General features: G+C 40.9%; 2 protein-coding genes across 4 annotated transcripts; one reads left to right on the top strand and one right to left on the bottom strand.

The window, feature by feature from the left end:
- Positions 1-2,758: 2,758 nt before the first annotated feature.
- On the bottom strand, positions 2,759-14,658 carry LOC112215666 (39S ribosomal protein L15, mitochondrial). Its single transcript, XM_024374885.2, has 5 exons — positions 14,476-14,658; positions 7,210-7,367; positions 6,828-6,993; positions 6,381-6,504; positions 2,759-3,176 (listed from the first exon to the last, which is right to left on the bottom strand). The coding sequence occupies exons 1-5, from the start codon at positions 14,578-14,580 to the stop codon at positions 2,839-2,841; spliced, it is 891 nt and encodes a 296-aa protein (XP_024230653.1). The 5' UTR covers positions 14,581-14,658; the 3' UTR covers positions 2,759-2,838.
- A 792-nt stretch (positions 14,659-15,450) lies between these two features.
- Positions 15,451-19,962, top strand: LOC112216570 (acyl-protein thioesterase 1-like). 3 transcript variants are annotated; one of them, XM_042299162.1, is made up of 8 exons: positions 15,451-15,655; positions 15,941-15,972; positions 16,110-16,175; positions 18,457-18,527; positions 18,652-18,711; positions 18,833-18,977; positions 19,159-19,334; positions 19,494-19,962. In XM_042299162.1, the coding sequence occupies exons 1-7, from the start codon at positions 15,554-15,556 to the stop codon at positions 19,232-19,234; spliced, it is 552 nt and encodes a 183-aa protein (XP_042155096.1). In that variant the 5' UTR covers positions 15,451-15,553; the 3' UTR covers positions 19,235-19,334; positions 19,494-19,962. The 3 variants fall into 3 exon arrangements, with proteins under 3 accessions (XP_042155096.1, XP_042155094.1, XP_042155095.1); XM_042299160.1 differs by having other exon boundaries at positions 15,454-15,655; positions 18,833-19,334; XM_042299161.1 differs by lacking the exon at positions 18,652-18,711 and having other exon boundaries at positions 15,454-15,655; positions 18,833-19,334.
- Positions 19,963-20,791: the final 829 nt, after the last annotated feature.

Here is a 20,791-nt window from a genome sequence, read left to right as displayed (position 1 = left end):
CTGTTCAGAGGAGACTGCGTGAATCAGGCCTTCATGGTCAAATTGCTGCAAAGAAACCATTACTGAAAGGACACCAATAATAAGAAGAGTCTTGCTTGGGCCAAGAAACACGAGGAATGGACATTAGACCGGTGGAAATCAGTTCTTTGGTCTGATGAGTCCAAATTTGAGATTTTTGGTTCCAACCGCCGTGTCTGTGTGAGATGCAGAGTAGGTGAACGGATGATCTCTGTATGTGTGGTTCCCACCGTGAAGCATGGAGGAGGAAATGTGCTTTACTGGTGACACTGTCAGTGACTTATTTAAAATTCAAGGTACACTTAACCACCATGGCTACCACAGCATTCTGCAGCGATACGCCATCTCATCTGGTTTGCACTTAGTGGGACTATGATTTGTTTTTCAACAAGACAATGACCCAACACACCTCAAGGCTGTGTAAGGGCTTTTCGACCAAGAAGGAGTGCTGCATCAGTGGAGTTGTGGAGTGCTGCATCCACAATCACCCAACCTCAGTCCAATTGAGATCGTTTGGGTAGAGTTGGGCAGCAGAGTGAAGGAAACGCAGCCAACAAGTGCTCCGTGTATGTGGGAACTCCTTCAAGACTGTTATAAAAGCATTCCAGGTGAAGCTGGTTGAGAGAATGTTATCATCAAGGCAAAGGGTGGCTACATTGAAGAATCTAAAAAAATAAAATAGATTATTTTGTTTAACGCTTTTTTTGTTACGACATGATTCCATAGGTGTTATTTCATAGTTTATGTCTTCACTATTATTCTACAATGTAGAAAATAGTACAAATAAAGAAAAATCATTGAATGAGAAGGTGTCCAAACTTTTGACTGGTACTGCACACTAATATACTGGTACTGGTACTGCACACTAATACAAAAATATGTGGACACCCCTTGAAATGAGTGGATTTGGCTATTTCAGCCACACCCATTGCTGACAGGTGCATAAAATCGAGCACACAGCCATGCAATCTCCATAGACAAATGTTGGCAGTAGAATGGCCTTAATGCCTCCTGAGTGGTGCAGTGGTCTAAGGCACTGCATCGCAGTGCTAGCTGTGTTACTAGAGATCCTTGTTAGAGTCCAGGCTCTGTCGCAGCCGGCCACGACCAGGAGACCCATGGTGTGGCGCACAATTGGCCCAGCATCGTCCGGGCTATGGAATTGTTTGAATGGCAAGGATGTCCTTGTCTTATCGCGCTCTAGCGACTCCTGTGCCGGGCCGGGCGCATGCACGCTGAAACGGACGCTAGGTGTACGGTGTTTCCTCCGACACGTTGTGGTGCGGCTGGCTTCCGGGTTAAGCGGGCATTGTGTCAAGAAGCAGTGCGGCTTGGCTGGGTCGTGTTTCAGAGGATGCATGGCTCTTGACCTTCGCCTCTCCCGAGTTCGTACGGGAGTTGCAGCGATGGGACAAGACTGTAACTACCCATTGGATACCACAAAATTGGGGGGGGACGACAACAAAAAACAGCCTAACTGAAGAGCTCAGTGATTTTCAACATGGCACCGTCATAGGATGCCACCTTTTCAACAAGTCAGTTTGTCAAATTTCTGCCCTGCTACAGCAGCCCGTCAGCTGTAAGTGTTGTTATTGTGAAGTGGAAACATCTAGGAGCAACAACGGCTCAGCCGCAAAGTGGTAGGCCACACAAGCTCACAGATCGGGACTGCCGAGTGCTGAAGCATGTAAAAATTGTCCGTCCTCGGTTACAACACTCACTACTGAGTTCCAAACTGCCTCTGGAAGCAATATCAGCACATTAACTGTCAGTTGGGAGCTTCATGAAATGGGTTTACATGGCCGCGCAGCCGCACACAAGCGTAAGATCACCATGCGTAATGCCAAGGGTCGGCTAAAGTGGTGTAAAGCTCACCGCCACTGAACTCTGGAGCAGTGGAAACAAGTTCTCTGGAGTGATGAATCATGCTTCACCATCTGGCAGATCTGGGTTTGGTGGATGCCAGGAGAATGCTGCCTGCCCCAATGCATAGTGCCAACTGTAAAGTTTGGTGGATGAGGAATAACGGCATGGGGCTTTTTTCCATGGTTCGGCCTAGGCCCCTTAGTTCCAGCGAAGGGAAATCTTAACGCTACAGCATACAATGACATTCTAGACAACTGTGCTTCCAACTTTGTGGTAACAGTTTGGGGAAGGGCCTTTCCTGTTTCAACCTGACAATGCCCCCGTGCACAAAGCGAGGTCCATATAAGAAATGGTTTGTCAAGATCTGTGGGGAACAACTTCACTGGCCTGCAGAGCTCTGACCTCAACCCCATCAAACAACTTTGGAATGAATTGGACCGCCGACTGCGAGCCAGGCCTAATCACCCAACATCAGTGCCCGACCTCACTAATCCTCATGGCTGAATAGAAGCAAGTCCCCACAGCAATGTTCCAACATCTAGTGGAAAGCCTTCTCAGAAGAGAGGAGGCTGTTATAGTAGCAAAGGGGGGACCAACTCCATATTAATGCCCATGATTTTGGAATGAGATGCTCGACGAGCAGTGGTCCACATACTTTTGGTCAAGTAGTGTGCATAACCTAACCTCAATTTACTCCTCCATTCACTATAAGCATTGATCATTAAGCATGGTGCCTTTCTTACAGAGATGTACAATAGAAATACATTATTTTCAGATTTTGGGTGAAACACCCCTAAGACGAATGAGAGAACCATGGCATTAAATTATGAACATTTAATAGAGTTGTGTTGAAAAAGCTGAATCCGTTGGCCAGTTATGCTAAGAGACGTTTATTTTAAATCACCCATCATGACATTTATGTATATAAACAGAGCATGTTAATGTTAATAATTTTTAAGAATTGTAATATTGGAGCAGTTTGTCATCAGTCGGTTTCAGAATCTTTTTCTCTGTCATGTTGACCACCCAGCCTGGCGAGAGGCCAAAGAAGATCTGTCTGGGGTCCTTCCTCATAAAGAGCATGTGGAACAACTCGTCTTTGGAAATGTCCGGTAAAATGTAGCCATACTTCTGGGCCAAGGCTATCCGTGCTTTTTGAATCTTCTCTGGGTCTGCCAGGTAACCACGGTTGGCAGCATCTGTGTAGTACGGGACCATGTCCTCCCCAGGCAACATTCTCTTTGGAATGGGCTGTCCACTTAAGAAGAACGGCACAGGCTTACACAGGACCGCTACAGACAGAACAAAGCACAAAGTTACTACCTCTCCAAGTGTAAAATGTAAGTGGCGTCATAGCAAGATGATTCAAGTTTTGGCTTAATGTGTTTCTTACGGAGTAACACTTTACAATAGGGTTCTATTTGTAAAGGGTTTATAAAAAGGACTTATTATTACGTAAATGCATAATAAATCATTAATAAATAGGTTATAAACAAAACACCTCCAGCTATTAACCATTTATAAATGTACTTACAAATGCGTTGTATAATCATGCAACCTTATTTTCAACGGTTGCAAAGTTAAACAATAGATATTTTCTCACTTTTGGGTATGATGCATTCTTGCTCTTTCCCAGGAACAGAAATGATTGGTTTTCAGACCAATGGTCAACTCCAATGATATGTCTTTTATTTTTTATTGGGGGAGAATCAGCTTTAATATTGCAGATAGATTGAGGCTTCCATCAACTTAATGGGCAGCATAATTTCCAACCCCCATGTATATTTTTAGACAATATATATAATATATAAAAATCTCTCATTCTGCCCCTGAACAAAGCAGTTCAGGGGCCCACTGTCAATTATGGCAGCCCCACCGCACTTTAAATTTAAAAAATACAATTGGTACACTTATTTATTCAAGGAATGAAGGCTTCATCTCAAGATCACAAGCCAAGATCACAAACTACTGGTGCAGTTTGCTGGTTTCCGAAAAACATGTTGGCACCGACATCATGTGACAGTGCGTCGTGAAGAATCATGATGGACGTGGCTATGAGAAAGGTGCGAAGGCCAGACCAAAAAGATTGCACAAAATAAACGTTCACAAGATACAAATGTTGACAGCGGAGAAAGGGTCAATTCTCTATGCAATTTCTTTCAGTTTTGAATACAGAAGTTGTCCTGGATGATTTAGCATGCTGCTCAGCTAGCTAATGTTTGCTAGCACATCTGTCCTGCCTACATAGCTAGGAAACGTTAGCTTGCACGCTAGCTAGCAGTAGATAAAACCTAAAATGTATTTTTGAATATAGACATTCTGCTAGACGACTTAACACAAGATAATCTTTGGCATGATATAGCTAACTAAATAAGTAGATCACGTTTGCTGGCTAGCTAGCGAGAAAAAGACACCCCCTGTTTTAAGACTTAACTTGCTAGCTAGCTAGTGTATTAGCAAAAAATGTGGTAACTACCTAGTTAAGCCCTTTCATCAGTGTCAACTATTAGTGTTGACAAGTAATGTTAAACTCTAGCTATTATTATTAATATTATTAGCTAGCAGTGGATAACATAATTAGCTAAGCCTAAATGGTAGAAATTATGATAATGATGGTAGTAGAGTAATGTAGCTAGCTAGTGTCTATGCTAAGTTGCCATAAATTCCTCTCCCTAACATTCCTAACTGCCAAGTTTTCTGAACAAATAACACATAAATATCTATTTTTTTCCCACTGTTGGACATAAGACTGTTAAACACCAGGAAATCAGCTCCAAGTGATTTTAATGTAAAAAATCTGTTCCCAAATATTCCCACGCATAATAGAGAGAGGTGATTGTATACAAATGTAAGCAAGGTTTGAAATTATGTTTCAGTCAAACATTATATCAGTTTGGGCCTCTTGCAGTCAATTTGCAGTTTACAAATGACTTGGAATTATGTTCTGGCCCTTGACCATCCGCTCAGCAAAAACATTTGCCCGCGCTGAATCTAGTTGATGATCCCTGCCATAAGGTTAGGTTTAAATAGTTCATCTGTTATACATTCCTATTCTGACTTGTAAATGTTAAAAAGGGGAGAAAAAGACCCCCCCTGTTTATCCGAATTAGATAGGATACAGATTTGAGTCCCCCCAATGTATCCTTCTATTAAATTAAATGTTATTCTTAGTATGTATTGCATGTTTGAGGAAGTTATATACTGTTATAAAATGTTTGTATCTTGACATTAATAAATGGCCAGAAGGTTTCTTTCTTTTAAGGTATATTTTTTGAAGATGTAAATATTGGTAGGCCTAGCTCATTAATAAATAGTCAGTAGGGTTCCACTTCCTTTAAAAGATTCTAGATCTGTCATTCTCATTTAAAGCAAGTCTAATAAGTGGTACATTTGTTCTATGCGCGCTATTTCTATGCTTCCTGTTTTTACCTTCAGTTTTATACACCAACTTCACACAGCTAAAAATACGATATTCTGGGTTATGGGAAAAATATTTTACAGCGGTCTAGATGGTTCAATGATTGTCCACACAATGAATGCTTGTTTTGTCACAAAACTGAAATTAGGCAACCAGGAAATGGAAGAGCGATTTCTGCGACGTTTAAAGGAATCTTTTCAGCAGTTATAAATATTGGTGACTAATTTGTTATTGGTCTGTGGATTGACACTTTAAAATAAGGTATAATTTGAGCAGTTATAAATGTTCATAGATCTGTTACTTAAAATAAGGTATACTTTTAGCAGTTATACATGTTGGTAAATCATTTATAGATTTGAGAGTTCACTCAGAGTTTAGACATACTTATAGGACAGTATTGGGTACTCATCACCACATACATGAGAGAAGATAGCACATAGTTAAGCATGTTCAGTCAATTAATTGTGGGTATGAAGACTAAAACAGTCCATGTTGTGAGAGGATATATCTTCCACTGTTACACAGACCAAAGGTATTAGGGTTACCATTTCACACCAGAGCATTCACCATACTTGGACTATCACAGAGAAGTGGTAAATGTGTGTTGATATAATCTGGTAAGGGGTAATAATTTAATTATGTCCTGGATGTAAATTTGTCCAGGGCATCAGGGTTTCAAACGTGGGCCAAGACACATGAAAACAAAGCTTGTCTGTTCCAGGGACAGAGCACCAATGCATCACACCCAAGTGAGAAAATAACTATTGTTCAACTATGCAACTATTGACAATACGGTTGCATAAGGGTTCATCAATATATGCATTTGTAAGTGCATTTATAAATGGTTAATAACTGGAGGTAAATGGCAAACACTGATAATTGGCAAACACTGGTAATTGGCAAACACTGACCAGATATTGCACTATTTTGACCAATGCGATATAACCGTTTATTAATAGTTTAATGCATTTGATTAAATAACTTAATAACATAATTATAACCCCTTTATAAACACTTTACAAATGGAAACTTATTGTAAAGTGTTACCTACTACGACATTACCATCACTACTACTCACCGAGACTTCTGGGGTCATAGAAACCTGTAGTGACGATCCCTCCGTTTCTCTCAATGGCAGCAATGGCCTCCTCAGACGCCATCTGAACTTCTATGTTGACTTTCGCTGCAAAGATACCAGCACCCTGATAACACACACAATTGGATGCAAGAACAGAGAAAATTGATTTTCAATCAATACAGAACAAACCTACAGAACGGGGAAAAAAACTGCCTCTGGTCTAGCATAATCACACTACAATCTAATTAGCTAAATACTGCCCCCTACTGGCAAAATATATGTGCACTAAATAACAGATCTTCCTTGCTTTACATAAATATAAGTAATCAACTACCTTGGTGGGATCGTGTTTCATCCACAAGCTTCCGTAACAATGAATTCACCCCCAAATCAAGCGGAGACACAGTCATGACAGCTCATAGGTGTAAATGTAGCCAATGTAAATACCTCGCCAACAAGCTGAACACCATAGTCCCTCTTCTGGGGCTGGATGGTCACTCCCCTGCCGTTGACCAGCTGTGTCAGGTCAATGGGCTGAGTGGGGTCAATCCGGCCCAGGTCAATCAGATACTGCAGCCTGTTCAAGGTCAGTGGCTGGTACTGAGCTCGCCGACTAGGAAGAAAAGCACACATTTGTGAGCATAATCTCCTGTCCCTAAACAAACGGCTATAACGTAAAGAAAATGTGATTGACATCAAGGCAATAACAATTACAGTACAGAGATACAGTATGAAAAGCTACAAAGCCTTACTTTGTTGCTTCTCAGACTGCATCTCTGTATTGGAACGTTATGCCCGTTTGATAGTATGACCAACAGAACATGGCTACCTGTGTCCCTCATTGTAGCCGTATTTGGGGATGGCTAGATAGAAGGGAGTCTGACCCCCCTCGAACCCCAGGCGAGGTCGGTTGCCTCGCTGCCTCTCCCCTTTGTGACCCCGGCCACTTCTGTTTCCTCCATGTTGGCCTCTGCCTCGCTTCTTCTCCTACAAAATGATAGATGAGACAGAATTTGATTCACATTATCAGTGTTTGTGCTATTCTTTCTTCACTATTAATGTAATACAGTGTCTGTGTTCACATCTCTGGAATAGAACTAGATCAAATGTACATGGATTTAGCTAAAGGGCCCTTTATTAGATCTAGAGCAAAGATTAGAGATGCTCTTAAATCTATGAAGAAGGGCAAAGCACCTGGAACAGATGATCTTTCTGTGGAATTCAATTTACACTTTTGGGAACATTTAGAGGGACCAGTATTCAACATGTTCCAAGAATGCCTAGCTAAAGGGTGAGATGATAAGTACCATGAAACAAGGGCTTATTTCCTTAATACCAAAACCTGATAAAGATCCCCTTCTCATAGATAATTGGAGACCTATTACATTATTAAATACAGATTATAAATTGATAACTTTGGCATATGCTAATAAGACTTTAAAAAATTTTTTTTAACACCTTGTTAATGAAACCCAAACTGGTTTCATGAAAGGTCACCACATCAGCTGTAACATAAGGTTAGTTTTAGACTTGATTGATTACGCCGATTCAATTGAATCAGAAGCTATTATTCTTTTCCTCGACTTTTGTAAGCATTTGATACAATTTAACACAAATTCCTAATACATTCGTTGTACACTATTGGTTTCGGAACTAGCTTTGTCTCCATTATTAATATACACTGCTCAAAAAAATAAAGGGAACACTAAAATAACACATCCTAGATCTGAATGAATGAAATATTCTTATTAAATACTTTTTTCTTTACATAGTTGAATGTTCTGACAACAAAATCCCACAAAAATGATCAATGGAAATCAAATTTATCAACCCATGGACGTCTGGATTTGGAGTCACACTCAAAATTAAAGTGGAAAACCACACTATAGGCTGATCCAACTTTGATGTAATGTCCTTAAAACAAGTCAAAATGAGGCTCAGTAGTGTGTGTGGCCTCCACGTGCCTGTATGACCTCCCTACAATGCCTGGGCATGCTCCTGATGAGGTGGCGGATGGTCTCCTGAGGGATCTCCTCCCAGAACGGGCGGGCCAGTCCATAGCATCAATGCCTTCCTCTTGCAGGAACTGCTGACACACTCCAGCCACATGAGGTCTAGCATTGTCTTGCATTAGGAGGAACCCAGGGCCAACCAGACCAGCATATGGTCTCACAAGGGGTCTGAGGATCTCATTGCGGTACCTAATGGCAGTCAGGCTACATCTGGCGAGCACATGGAGGGCTGTGCGGCCCCCAAAGAAATGCCACCCCACACCATGACTGACCCACCGCCAAACCGGTCATGCTGGAGGATGTTGCAGGCAGCTGAACGTTCTCCACGGCGTCTCCAGACTGTCACATGTGCTCAGTGTGAACCTGCTTTCATCTGTGAAGAGCACAGGGCTCCAGTGGCGAATTTACCAATCTTGGTGTTCTCTGGCAAATGCCAAACGTCCTGCACGGTGTTGGGCTGTAAGCACAACCCCCACCTGTGGACGTTGGGCCCTCATACCACCCTCATGGAGTCTGTTTCTGACCATTTGAGCAGACACATGCACATTTGTGGCCTGCTGGAGGTAATTTTGCAGGGCTCTAGCAGTGCTCCTCCTTTCACAAAGGTGGAGGTAGCGGTCCTGCTGCTGGGTTGTTGCCCTCCTACGGCCTCCTCCACGTCTCCTGATGTACTGACCTGTCTCCTGGTAGCGTCTCCATGCTCTGGACACTACGCTGACAGACACAGCAAACCTTCTTGCCACAGCTCGCATTGATGTGCCATCCTGGATGAGCTGCACTACCTGAGCCACCTGTGTGGGTTGTAGACTCCGTCTCATGCTACCACTAGAGTGAAAGCACCGCCAGCATTCAAAAGTGACCAAAACATCAGCTTTGATGCATAGGAACTGAGAAGTGGTCTGGTCACCACCTGCAGAACCACTCCTTTATTGGGGGTGTCTTGCTAATTGCCTATAATTTCCACCTGTTGTCTATTCCATTTGCACAACAGCATGTGACATTTGTCAATCAGTGTTGCTTCCTAAGTGGACAGTTTGATTTCACAGAAGTCTGATTGACTTGGAGTTACATGGTGTCGTTTAAGTGTTCCTTTATTTTTTTGAGCAGTGTATTTTATAAAGATATGAATAGTTCTATACATATCTAGACGATACAGCTATTTCTAAAAGACAAGGATCAAGTTACTATTGCACTTAATATTATCAAATCATTCTCTTCTGCTGCTTCTGGTCTGGAACTTAAGTTAAATAAAAGCGAAATATTATCCATACATAACTCAAATTATCAATCTGTTGAGTATATTCCAGTGAAAGATAATGTGAAATATTTAAGGCTGCACATGGCAAAAAAAACATTGTCCGTCAACATCTCAATTTCTCTCAGAGATTAAAGAATACAAAATCTATCTTTAATAACTGGCCCTTACGTGACGTCTCGATTGTTGGAAGGTTTTTATTGTCGAAAGTAGGAGGGTCCTGTCACGTTTTGTCTACCATGCTCAATCCCTATTTGTAGTGGATCAAACCAGCAAGGATATCAACAAAACTTTCCTAGACTTTATATGGAAAAATAAACAATGCAAAATTAAGAAGTCTGTAATATCAAACCAAAGAGCTGATGGGCTTGAAGTACTAGATTTGATTGATATCAACAATATCTTTAAAGTAAAACTGAATTTAAAAAATGTATGCTTAGCTCTGAATCTATATGGTACCTCATTCCCTGTCATATTTTTATGAAATTGGGTGGTCTTACATTTGTGGAAATGCAACTATTCTCCAGCAAAATTACCCATCAAACTCTCCACATTTCCTGAAAAATACATTTTAGCCTGGAAAATAAGTTGTCCACAACTTCTCCCCACACAAGGCACTTTTGTAGAACAAAGATACTGTTGTTTTTAACAAGTATTTGTTCTTGATTTATTTGATAAAAAATGAATTATTCTCTCTTATAGAAAGTTCTTAGAAACATGTAACTTCCAAATACATCAAATAATTTTATTCTATATGTAAAGCAATACCTTCAGGACTTAATTAACAAAATATAATTTGTGTTTAGGAGAACATGTCAAGATAGGTGCACAACTTACAGTGCATTCAGACCCCTTCCCTTTTCCCAAATGTTGTTATGTTACAGCCTTATTCTAAGATTGATTCAATAATTCCCCCCCCTCAATCTATACACAATACTCCATAATGACAAACACAAAACAAGTTTAAACATTTTTGCAAATCTCAACAAAAAAAACTGATACCTTATTTACATAAGTATTCAGACCTTTTGCTATGAGACTCGAAATTGAGCTCAGGTGCATCCTGTTTCCAATGATCATCCTTGAGATGTTTCTACAACTTCATTGGAGTCCACCTGTGATAAATTCAATTGATTGGGCATTACATGGAAAAGGCACACACCTGTCTATATAAGGTCCCACAGTTAAGTCATGTAAGAGCAAAAACCAAGCCATGAGGTTGAAGGAATTGTCCGTAGAGCTCCGAGACAGGATTGTGTCGAGGCGCAGATATGGGGAAGGGTACAAAAACATTTCTGCAGGATTGAAGGTCCCTAAGAACACAGTGGCCTCAATCATTCTTTAATGGAAGAAGTTTGAAACCACCAAGAACCCGATGGTCAATCTGACACAGCTCCAGAGTTCTGTGGAGATGGGAGAACATTCCAGAAGGCCAAACATCTCTGCAGCACTCCAACAATCAGACCTTTATGGTAGTGTCCAGACGAAAGCAACTCCTCAGTAAAAAAGCACATAAGAGCGCACTTAGAGTTTGCCAGACAAGATTCTCTGGTCTGATGAAACCAAGAAGGAACTCTTTGACCTGAATGCCAAGTGTCACGTCTGGAGGAAATCTGGCACCATCCCTACGGTGAAGCATGGTGGTGGCAGCATCATGCTGTGGGGATGTTTTTCAGCAGCAGGGACTGGGAGACTAGTCAGGTTCGAGGGAAAAATGAACGGAGCTAAGTACAGAGAGATCCTTGATGAAAACCAGCTCCAGAGCGCTCATGACCTCAGACCGGTGCGAATGTTCACCTTCCAGCAGGACAACGAACCTAAGCACATGGCCAAGACAACACAGGAGTGGCTTCGGGACAAGCCTCTAAATATCCTTGAGTGGCCCTGCCAGAGCCCGGACTTGAACAAGATCGAACATCTCTGGAGACCTGAAAATAGCTGTGCAGCGACGGTCCCCATCCAAACTGACAGAGCTTGAGAGGATCTACAGAGAAGAATGGGAGAATCTCCCTAAATACAGGTGTGCCAAGCTTGTAGTGTCATACCCAAGAAGACTTGACTGCCATAGGTTCTTCAACAAAGTACTGAGTAAAGGATCTGAATACTTACGTAAATGTGATTTCAGTTTTTATTTTTTAATACATTTGCAAAAATGTAAAAAAAAACTGTTTTGCTTTGTCATTATGGGGTATTGTTTGTAGATTGTTTTCCCCCCTCATCAATGTAATCCATTTAGAATAAGGCTGTAAGGTAACAAAATGTGGAAAAAGTCAAATGTACTGTATGTTAGAAGGTTGCCCCCTGTTGGATAAGAAATGTAGTAAATGTAGAAACTCCAAGAACAAGATCTCCCCAAGAGGGAAATTCTTCTGGAATGCATTTGTTACTCAAATTAAATGGAAGAAAGCTTGGTTTCCCCTTCACAAATTTTGTATAACAAATTAAGTAAAATAAATTCACTTTAAAATCTTGCCAAAAATATACCTTTGCAATAACGTGTCTAAGTTCATGGACTTAGAGCAGTGATTCTCAACTGGGGGGGTCGTGACCGATGTTAAAGGTCGCGGGAATGTGCAAGAATATAAAAACTTTTTTTTTTTTTTACATTTTGAAAGGTAACCACCGCAACGAAACTTTTATTTTGAAAGGATACCGCTGCACCACTTATTGTTGCTGACTTAACACAAGCAGTGCGTCCACAGTGGTGAAATGGCTAGCTACGTTCAGACTCGGATGGTTTTCGCGCTGCACTCACTGACCAAATACAATAACGTTCTCGCCCCCCCCCACACACATTTCGCTACACCCGCAATAGCATCTGCTATTAGCATCATACCTCCCCGACTTCATCAAATATCGTTTTACATAACATGTATAGAAGAGAGGCAGGATGAGGACTGACTGCAGTGGGTCCTATGCAATGAGCTAGCTAATGAGAGCATGAAACCCTCCAAAATGAAAAGGCATCTGGGCACCAACCATCCAAGCCACAAAGATAAGACAGTTGACTTTCTTTTTTTAAAAGATATGTCAATATCTGGAGGCCTCACAAGATTCATTTAAAAACGTATGCACGGTACAAGAAAAGGCACTTCGCACATCATACATTGTGGCCCAGCGTATTGCTAAGAGCAACCTGCTGCATTGACATGTGCACTAAAATCGTGGGAGAGTCCGCCGCCAACAAACTTAAAACCATACCCCTAGCCAATGACACCACAAGGAGAATCCAGCACATGTTTGAGGACATACAGTGGTGCAAAAAAGTATTTAGTCAGCCACCAATTGTGCAAGTTCTCCCACTTAAAAAGATGAGAGAGGCCTGTAATTTTCATCATAGGTACACTTCAACTATGACAGACAAAATGAGAAAAACAATTTGCTGTCATTTGATCGCAGACACAGCCACAGTTCTGGTGCAGAGTATCCTGCTTTCGCCTGTAGTGAATCAGCACTGCCTATTTGTGTGAAAGTGGCTTCTCTGCTATGGCCGTGCTGAAAACTAAAAGCAGAAACAGACTGGACAGCCAGCACGACCTCTGAGTTGACCTGTCAACCATCACTCCAGACTTTAATAAATTTATCAATCTGAAGAAACCCCCAGCTTTCCCACTGATAGGCCACAAACACAATAAATAAATAGGTTAATGAGTTATTGTTCACTATGTTAATTTTTTATTGTTCATTAATTCTGACATTTATATTACATTTTATTGAACTGGTTAAAAACATACACCTTTAAAAAAAACTTTAAGGTTGTGAAACTATTCACATGGTAATTGATGATTAGGAATTCCTAATGATTGTTGTTTTTTCTATTTTAAACACTGGTATGTGTTGCTGTTCATCAACATTGTTGGACTGGTTTTAATGTCATGTTCTGAGTCTGATCATTTTGATAATTTATTACACCCCACAGGTGAACTGGTCGCCTAATTAAATGGCTTATTCTCTTGAGCTGATAATACATGTTCTCTCAGTTAATCCAGGCTGCATCACATCCGGCCGTGATTGTGTCCAATAGGGCGGTGCACAATTGGCTCAGCGTCGTCCGGGTTTGGCCGTAATTTTAAATAAGAATTTGTTCTTAACTGTTTTGCCTTGTTAAATAAAGGTTCCATTTAAGTGATTTAGAAAAATATTTGAATGACTTTAATACCATAATAGTACACCGTGAGACAGTCTATTTTTTTCTACTTCAAATCCAATATAATCTCTAGCATTAGTCAATAACAAAAAAAAACCCACTGTATTCTTACAACTCTATCACAGATTTGTAACCCTTGACCTTATTTTAGGCACTTTAACTTTTAAAACTCAATTCATGTGATTTTTTAATTTTTTACTTTAATGTTATTTTATGTTTCTTCAGACGTGTACTGATATCCTGTTTTTGTGGTTACTGTATTGTAATTTGAAATGTAATAATAATAAAAGAGGATTTAAAAATAATAAAAATAAACATGCTTTGACATGAACATGCTTAGCCATCTCGAGACAACTCCGATGTAAAGTGTTTTTTCTCAAAGTTGCAGGGATGTCACATCTCCTATTTATACCAGTACACTAGTAACAACTCAAGCATTAGGAAACATCTATTTGATCAAATAAACCTCACGTAGCAAATAAGCCATTATATTTTGTTGTTGACCAAATTCGACAGCAAGAACTCCTTGCTTGGTGGGCGAAAAAACGCCACCTGTTGGAGGGACAGATTTTAAGCCGAGTTGGGCCCTCTTTTCCTCTTCCTCTCTGGCTATTCTAGCCATGATAGCTAGCTTGCTAGATTTTCAGAAACTTTTGGGCTAGCTAATAAACGCATACTTACAGCTTTCTTCGTCCCCGGTTCCGGTCGCAAGTTTGCTAATGTAATACGAGGCAAATTCTGCAAAATATCTAATGCCTTCCCACCAGGTTTTTTGGTAAAAGACATTGTTCTCTCCACATGCCAGTGTTACCCAAGGACAAAATCAGGAACCATGGATGTGGCTCACGTGACATAATCCACATGCCGGAAGCGGAAGTACCATTGTTTCACTGATTTTTGGAACATATAGATTTCCTACAGCTTGATTGGATTATAATATTGTCCTATCCATTGTGTTTACCAGTTAATGAATGTGTACTGCGCTCGCTCTCTGCCAAACTGATGCCCGCCACTACGTAAACAAACTGTACCCTCATAACTATCGCAAATCATAGGGCCAAGGGCGATACAAATTGAACGCTTTCTTCCCATCCAAGCATACATCGTCAATTATGTTGTTGAACGCCAGCTACGTACGTTGTATGCAGTGGCGGTTCTAGCCTGTTTGGCTCCCTGGGCGAACAAAGCGCCCCCAGCACTAACAAAAAAAATTCAGACATTTGGAACACAAAAAAATTATCATAACATTTAAAACTATATAAATATACAAATATAAATAAAATAAGACTCATGAATATAAAAAAGAAGTAACAAAGACAAATAGAAACAAATTTGTGTTGATTAGGCACTTGAGCATCAATACATTACCCATCCCCCAACACTGTAAAACCAAGAGCCAAGACTAAACCAATTCACCTTGGTGGTGTGCAGTACTGTACAAAGTTAGAGGTACACTATTTGATAGATTCCCCCGCTCTCCCTACCTCGGGCTTCCAGTGGGGAGACCTGAGGTCAACCTACCCACACCCCCCTCCCCATCTCGTACTTCTGAGTGGGAGACCTTCCCAGGCAGTAGCCTGCCTAGCTCACAAACTAGAATCAGGGCGCCCACTCCGACAAGGTTAATTGACCCACAGTCCCACACGGTGACATGATATCATTGACGTAACATGCAAATGAGCGATAGAAAACTGATCACGCAAATGTCACCATTACGATTTTTTTTGTGGGTGCCCCGTGCCGCCCTGGGCGGTGGCTCATGTCGCCTATACCTAAATCTGCCACTGGTTGTATGTGCGGTAATAATATGTCGTTGCCGTTGCCTGCTATTTTACCTGCCGCTCAGAAAGCTACTGCAGCGGTGAGTGAGGGATGTTTGGCAGCGAGCATTGAAGGCAACATGCATGTTGTTGCAGACAATAGCTCTCACATTATTGTCTCACATACGTCTGTATTCACAGTAAATGCCCCCCTAGTGGGCTGCTAGTACCAGTTGTTTTAGTGTAGGGCTGTAACAAAAGCCTGCACTATAGCTTGCAGGTGGAGGGTTGAACACCCCAAACCGAGACCGACAAGCCATTGACATTAAAGTGTTGTCAATAAAGCTAACCACATTGTGCATTTATGTATCTCTTTTGCATTACAGGTGATATTTCTTCATGGCCTGGGTGACACTGGGTATGTGCAGTACAGCTCATTCATTTCATCCCTCAATTTACTCCTACCACTCACCATTGACTCAAGAGTAATCTGTCATATTATTTCCATTTACTGTAGTCTTCAGCTCATAAGATATCTTTTGCTTTTGTTCATAGCAATGGCTGGGCAGAGGCTTTTGCTGGGATCCAGACACCACATGTGAAATACATGTGTCCTCACTCGTGAGTACCTCTGTGGACAAGCACAGCTCCTGTACTTGGAGATTGTAGATGATAGTGATTATTGATTACATTTTGTTAATACAATTGAAAACGGAAGTGTACATACACTTAGGTTGGAGTCATTAAAACTTGTTTTTCAACCACTCCACAAATTTCTTGTAAACAAAATATAGTTTTGGCAAGTCGGTTAGGACATCTACTTTGTGCATGACAAGTAAATTCTTCCAACAATTGTTTACAGACACATTATTTCACTTACAATTCACTGTATCACAATTCCAGTGGATCAGAAGTTTACATACACTAAGTTGACTGTGCCTTCAAACAGCTTGGAAAATTCCAGAAAATTATTTCATGGCTTTAGAAGCTTCTGATAGGCTAATTGACATCATTTGATTCAATTGGAGGTGCACCTGTGGTTGTATTTCAAGGCCTACCTTCAAACTCAGTGCCTCTTTGCTTGACATCATGGGAAAATCTAAATAAATCAGCCAAGACCTCAGAATTCTATATTTTTTTGTAGACCTCCACAAGTCTGCTTCATCCTTGGGACCAATTTTTAAATGTCTGAATATACCACGTTCATCTGTACAAACAATATTACGCAAGTATAAACACCATGGGACCACGCAGTCGTCATACCGCTCAGGAAGGAGATGTGTTCTGTCTCCTAGAGATGAACGTACTTTGGTGCGAAAAGTGCAAATCAATCCCAGAACAACAGCAAAGGACCTATTGAAGATGCTGGAGGAAACAGGTACAATTGTATCTATATCCACAGTAAAACGAGTCCTATATCGACATAACCTGAAAGGCCGTTCAGCAAGGAAGAAGCCACTGATCCAAAACCGCCATAAAAAAAGACTATGGTTTGCAACTGCACATGGGGACAAAGATCATACTTTTTGGAGAAATGTCCTCTGGTCTGATGATGTCAGACTGTGGGCGTAGCTGCTGCATGAAGTCAGGCGCAGGAGAGATGAGTGAACAACGCACTTTACTCAAGAAAATAGCACAATTAACAGTACCAATGTGCGAACAATAACAGTTGCCACAAAACCATCAGGAAACGTAGCGACATGAACAATAAACAATCACACAGAAAGACATGGGGGAAACAGAGGGTTAAATACATGACCAGTAATTGGGAAATGAAAACCAGGTGTGTTGGAAACAAAGACAAAACCAATGGAAAATGAAAGTGGATTGGCGATGGCTAGAAGGCCGGCAATGTCGACCGCCGAGCGCCACCCAAACAAGGAGAGGAACCGACTTCGGCGGAAGTCGTGACAGATTAAACAAAAAGAGAACTGTTTGGCCATAATAACCATCGTTATATTTGGAGGAAAAGGGGGAGGCTTGCAAGCTGAAGGACACCATCCCAACCATGAAGCACGGGGGTGGCAGCATCATGTTGTGGTCGTGCTTTGCTGCAGGTGGGACTGGTGCAATTCTGAAAATTGATGGTTTCATGAGGAAGGGAAATTATGTGGATATATTGAAGCAACATCTCAAGACATCAGCCAGGAAGTTAAAGCTTGGTCGCAAATGGGTCTTCCAAATAGACAATGACCCCAAGCATACTTCCAAAGTTGTGGTAAAATGGCTTAAGAACAACAAAGTCAAGGTATTGGAGTGGCCATCACAAAGCCCTGACCTCAATCCTGTAGAAAATGTGTGGCCATAACTGCAAAAGCGTGTGCGAGCAAAGAGGCCTACAAACCTGACTCCGTTACACCAGCTCTGTCAGGAGGAATGGGCCAAAATTCACCCAACATATTGTGGGAAGCTTGTGGAAGACTACCCGAAAACGTTTGACCCAAGTGAAACAATTTAAAGGCATTGCTACCAAATACTAATTGAGTGTATGTAAGCTTCTGACCGACTGGGAATGTGATGAAAGAAATAAAGCTGAAATAAATAATTCTCTCTACTATTACTCTGACATTTCACATTCTTAAAGTAAAGTGGTGATCCTAACTGATCTTAGACAGATCATTTTTGCTTGGATTAAATGTTAGGAATTGTGAAAAACTGAGTTTAAATGTAGTTGGCTAAGGTGTATGTAAACTTCCGACTTCAACTGTATATGCATTTATTAATGACAGTGAAACTGTTTTTTAAAATGTAAATGTTTCAGTCCATTCAAGCCTGTTACATTAAACGTGGGCATGACCATACCCTCCTGGTAAAAAGTCAAGTTTATTTAATTTGATTAAAAGGAAGGCAATATCCAAGAACAGTAGCCGATTTGGGTTAATCACTCCCCTCTATGTTATAGGTTTGACATCATCGGGTTGCAAACAGATGCAGAGGAAGACGAAGCTGGTATTAAACATGTTTCAGAGAAAAGTGAGTCTACATGGTTTGGATGTAGCTGCACTAGGGCATACAGTATGGTAATGTTTTAAACTGTATGAACCTGAGCTTGATTCTATTTGAGTTTGATTTCATTGAGTGCTGCCTGTCTTCTCAGCTAAAACGCTGATTGATCAAGAAGTGAAGATTGGAATAACATCCCACAGAATTGTTCTTGGTGGGTTTTCTCAGGTAGACTAGCCTGTGACAATAAAAACCTGTAAAACAACGCTCAAATGTACTAAACTCAGTGGTAAGACATAGCGATAGTAATTATTTGTGTCCTTTGGTGTATACAGGATGGAGCGTTGTCTCTCTACACTGCTCTCACGACCCAACAGAAGCTGGAGGGAATGGTTGCTCTCAGCTGCTGGCTCCCTCTACAGTACACCCTCCCTCAAGTATAGGCTATCCTGCATTGGAAGTGTTCTGTGGTGCACTTAGGTTATACATAAGATCCATTCTATTGTTTTGGAATGTAAACAGTCTATTAGCTTGTTACTTTTACCAAACCACACAAATCAACAATGGTCAAAGTAAATTCCCAGACATCGACAAAATCATTCTAGAGACGTCGCAAGTCATAGCTGATTTGAAATATAACCCTAATGTTGTCCTTTCTCAGGTGTCGGCCAACTCTGCCAACAAGGAGATGCATGTCCTGCAGTGCCATAGCGAGGCGGTCCCTCTGGTGCCCGTAATTTTGAATGTCTCACAGTGGAGAAACGGAAGACCCTCTGTAACCTATCCAACATCACCTATAATACCTATCCCAGAATGCCTCACAGTGCCTGCCCTGAGGTTAGTATGGTTTGTACAGCAGCTGTGTGAATTCTGTAATTATGGTTCAACTTAGAAGATTGGCACTTTTTGAAGTCTTTAAACATGCATAATAGAGTTGACATGAAATTAATGTATTATATTTTGTGTTGTAATACTTGTCTCTCTTGTGTCCAACAGGAAATGATGGATATCAAGCAGTTTATTGACAAGCAGCTTCCTCCAATCTAAGGGTTAGACCTACACACCCACTGCCATTAGAGCTCCTTGAAGGTGACTCCTGTGATGCTCCATAGACGGTCTGAACCACATATCTCACTCAATATAACCTGCTGCTAACTCAGACTGACAGAGACATAGTCAGGGACAGGCCTGAGGGCTAGCTAGAGACAAGCCAAGGAGAGGGACACCATAACTTCAAACAATTGTATTCTCTGCTGGAGCCTGGTGGAATCTTTTAATGTTTGAATCTGTTTGCCAGTGGCCAGTGCTGTTGTCGGTGTAGCTATTTGCTATTGAAAAGCCATCTCTTCCAGGGAGTATTTTTTTGATTGTATCGTTTTGAAAATATGAATCTTAATATGTTGATTTGCTATGGGGAAATAAAACCCTGATATAATGCAATAGTAAAAGAAGACGACAACATATTCATTATTGTGCTTTATTCGATTTGTAAGACTTGAAAGCCATTTTCTGTTAATTCAATACACAAATACAGTATATGAATGGTCACATACTATGTATTTCATACATGTATGTTCCTGTTTATGTTTTGACGGAGAAATAGGACTAAATTAGCATCACAGTATTCATATCACAGGCAAGATCTTTTTCCAGGTATCAGCTCACACTGTACATAAAAAGATACTATTCTTTGAGAAGAGCTGAAAGCACCACAATTTAATATCAAGTGTGTTAAACTGCTGCACCATTTTTGTGATATTTTATTCAAACTACAGTACCAGTCAAAAGTTTGGACACACCTACTCATTCACCTACTCATTTTTTTTATTTTTACTATTTACTACATTGTAGAATAGTAGTGAAGACATCAAAACTATGAAATAACACATGGAATCATGTAGGAACCAAAAAAGTGTTAAACAAATCTAAATATATTTGAGATTTTAGATTATTCAAAGTAACCACCCTTCGCCTTGATGACAGCTTTGCACACTCTTGGCATTTTCTCAACCAGCTTCACCTGGAATGCTTCCCACATATGCTGAGCACTTGTTGGCTGCTTTTCCTCCACTCTGCGGTCCAACTCATCCCAAACCATCTCAATTGGGTTGAGGTCGGGTGATTGTGGAGGCCAGGTCATCTGATGCAGCACTTCATCACTTTCCTTCTTGCTCAAATAGCCCTGGCACAGCCTGGAGGTGTATTTTGGGTCCTTTTCCTGTTGAAAAACAAATGATAGTCCCACTAAGCCCAAACCAGATGGGATGGTGTATCGCTGCAGAATGCTGTGGTAG

Source organism: Oncorhynchus tshawytscha, linkage group LG16 (assembly GCF_018296145.1).
Source record: "Oncorhynchus tshawytscha isolate Ot180627B linkage group LG16, Otsh_v2.0, whole genome shotgun sequence".
NCBI classification, from domain to species: domain Eukaryota; kingdom Metazoa; phylum Chordata; class Actinopteri; order Salmoniformes; family Salmonidae; genus Oncorhynchus; species Oncorhynchus tshawytscha.
This window is presented reverse-complemented; position numbering and strand designations above follow the sequence as displayed.

Coding starts and splice junctions, on each gene's coding strand:
- LOC112215666 (XM_024374885.2), bottom strand. CDS start 14,580: ATGTCTTTTACCAAAAAACCTGGTGGGAAGGCATTAGATATTTTGCAG. Junction 7,368..14,475: donor AACCGGGGACGAAGAAAGCT/GTAAGTATGCGT, acceptor ATCATTTTGTAG/GAGAAGAAGCGAGGCAGAGG. Junction 6,994..7,209: donor GGCTACAATGAGGGACACAG/GTAGCCATGTTC, acceptor TTTTCTTCCTAG/TCGGCGAGCTCAGTACCAGC.
- LOC112216570 (XM_042299160.1), top strand. CDS start 15,554: ATGTCGCCTATACCTAAATCTGCCACTGGTTGTATGTGCGGTAATAAT. Junction 15,656..15,940: donor CTCAGAAAGCTACTGCAGCG/GTGAGTGAGGGA, acceptor TTTGCATTACAG/GTGATATTTCTTCATGGCCT. Junction 16,176..18,456: donor AAATACATGTGTCCTCACTC/GTGAGTACCTCT, acceptor TCTATGTTATAG/GTTTGACATCATCGGGTTGC.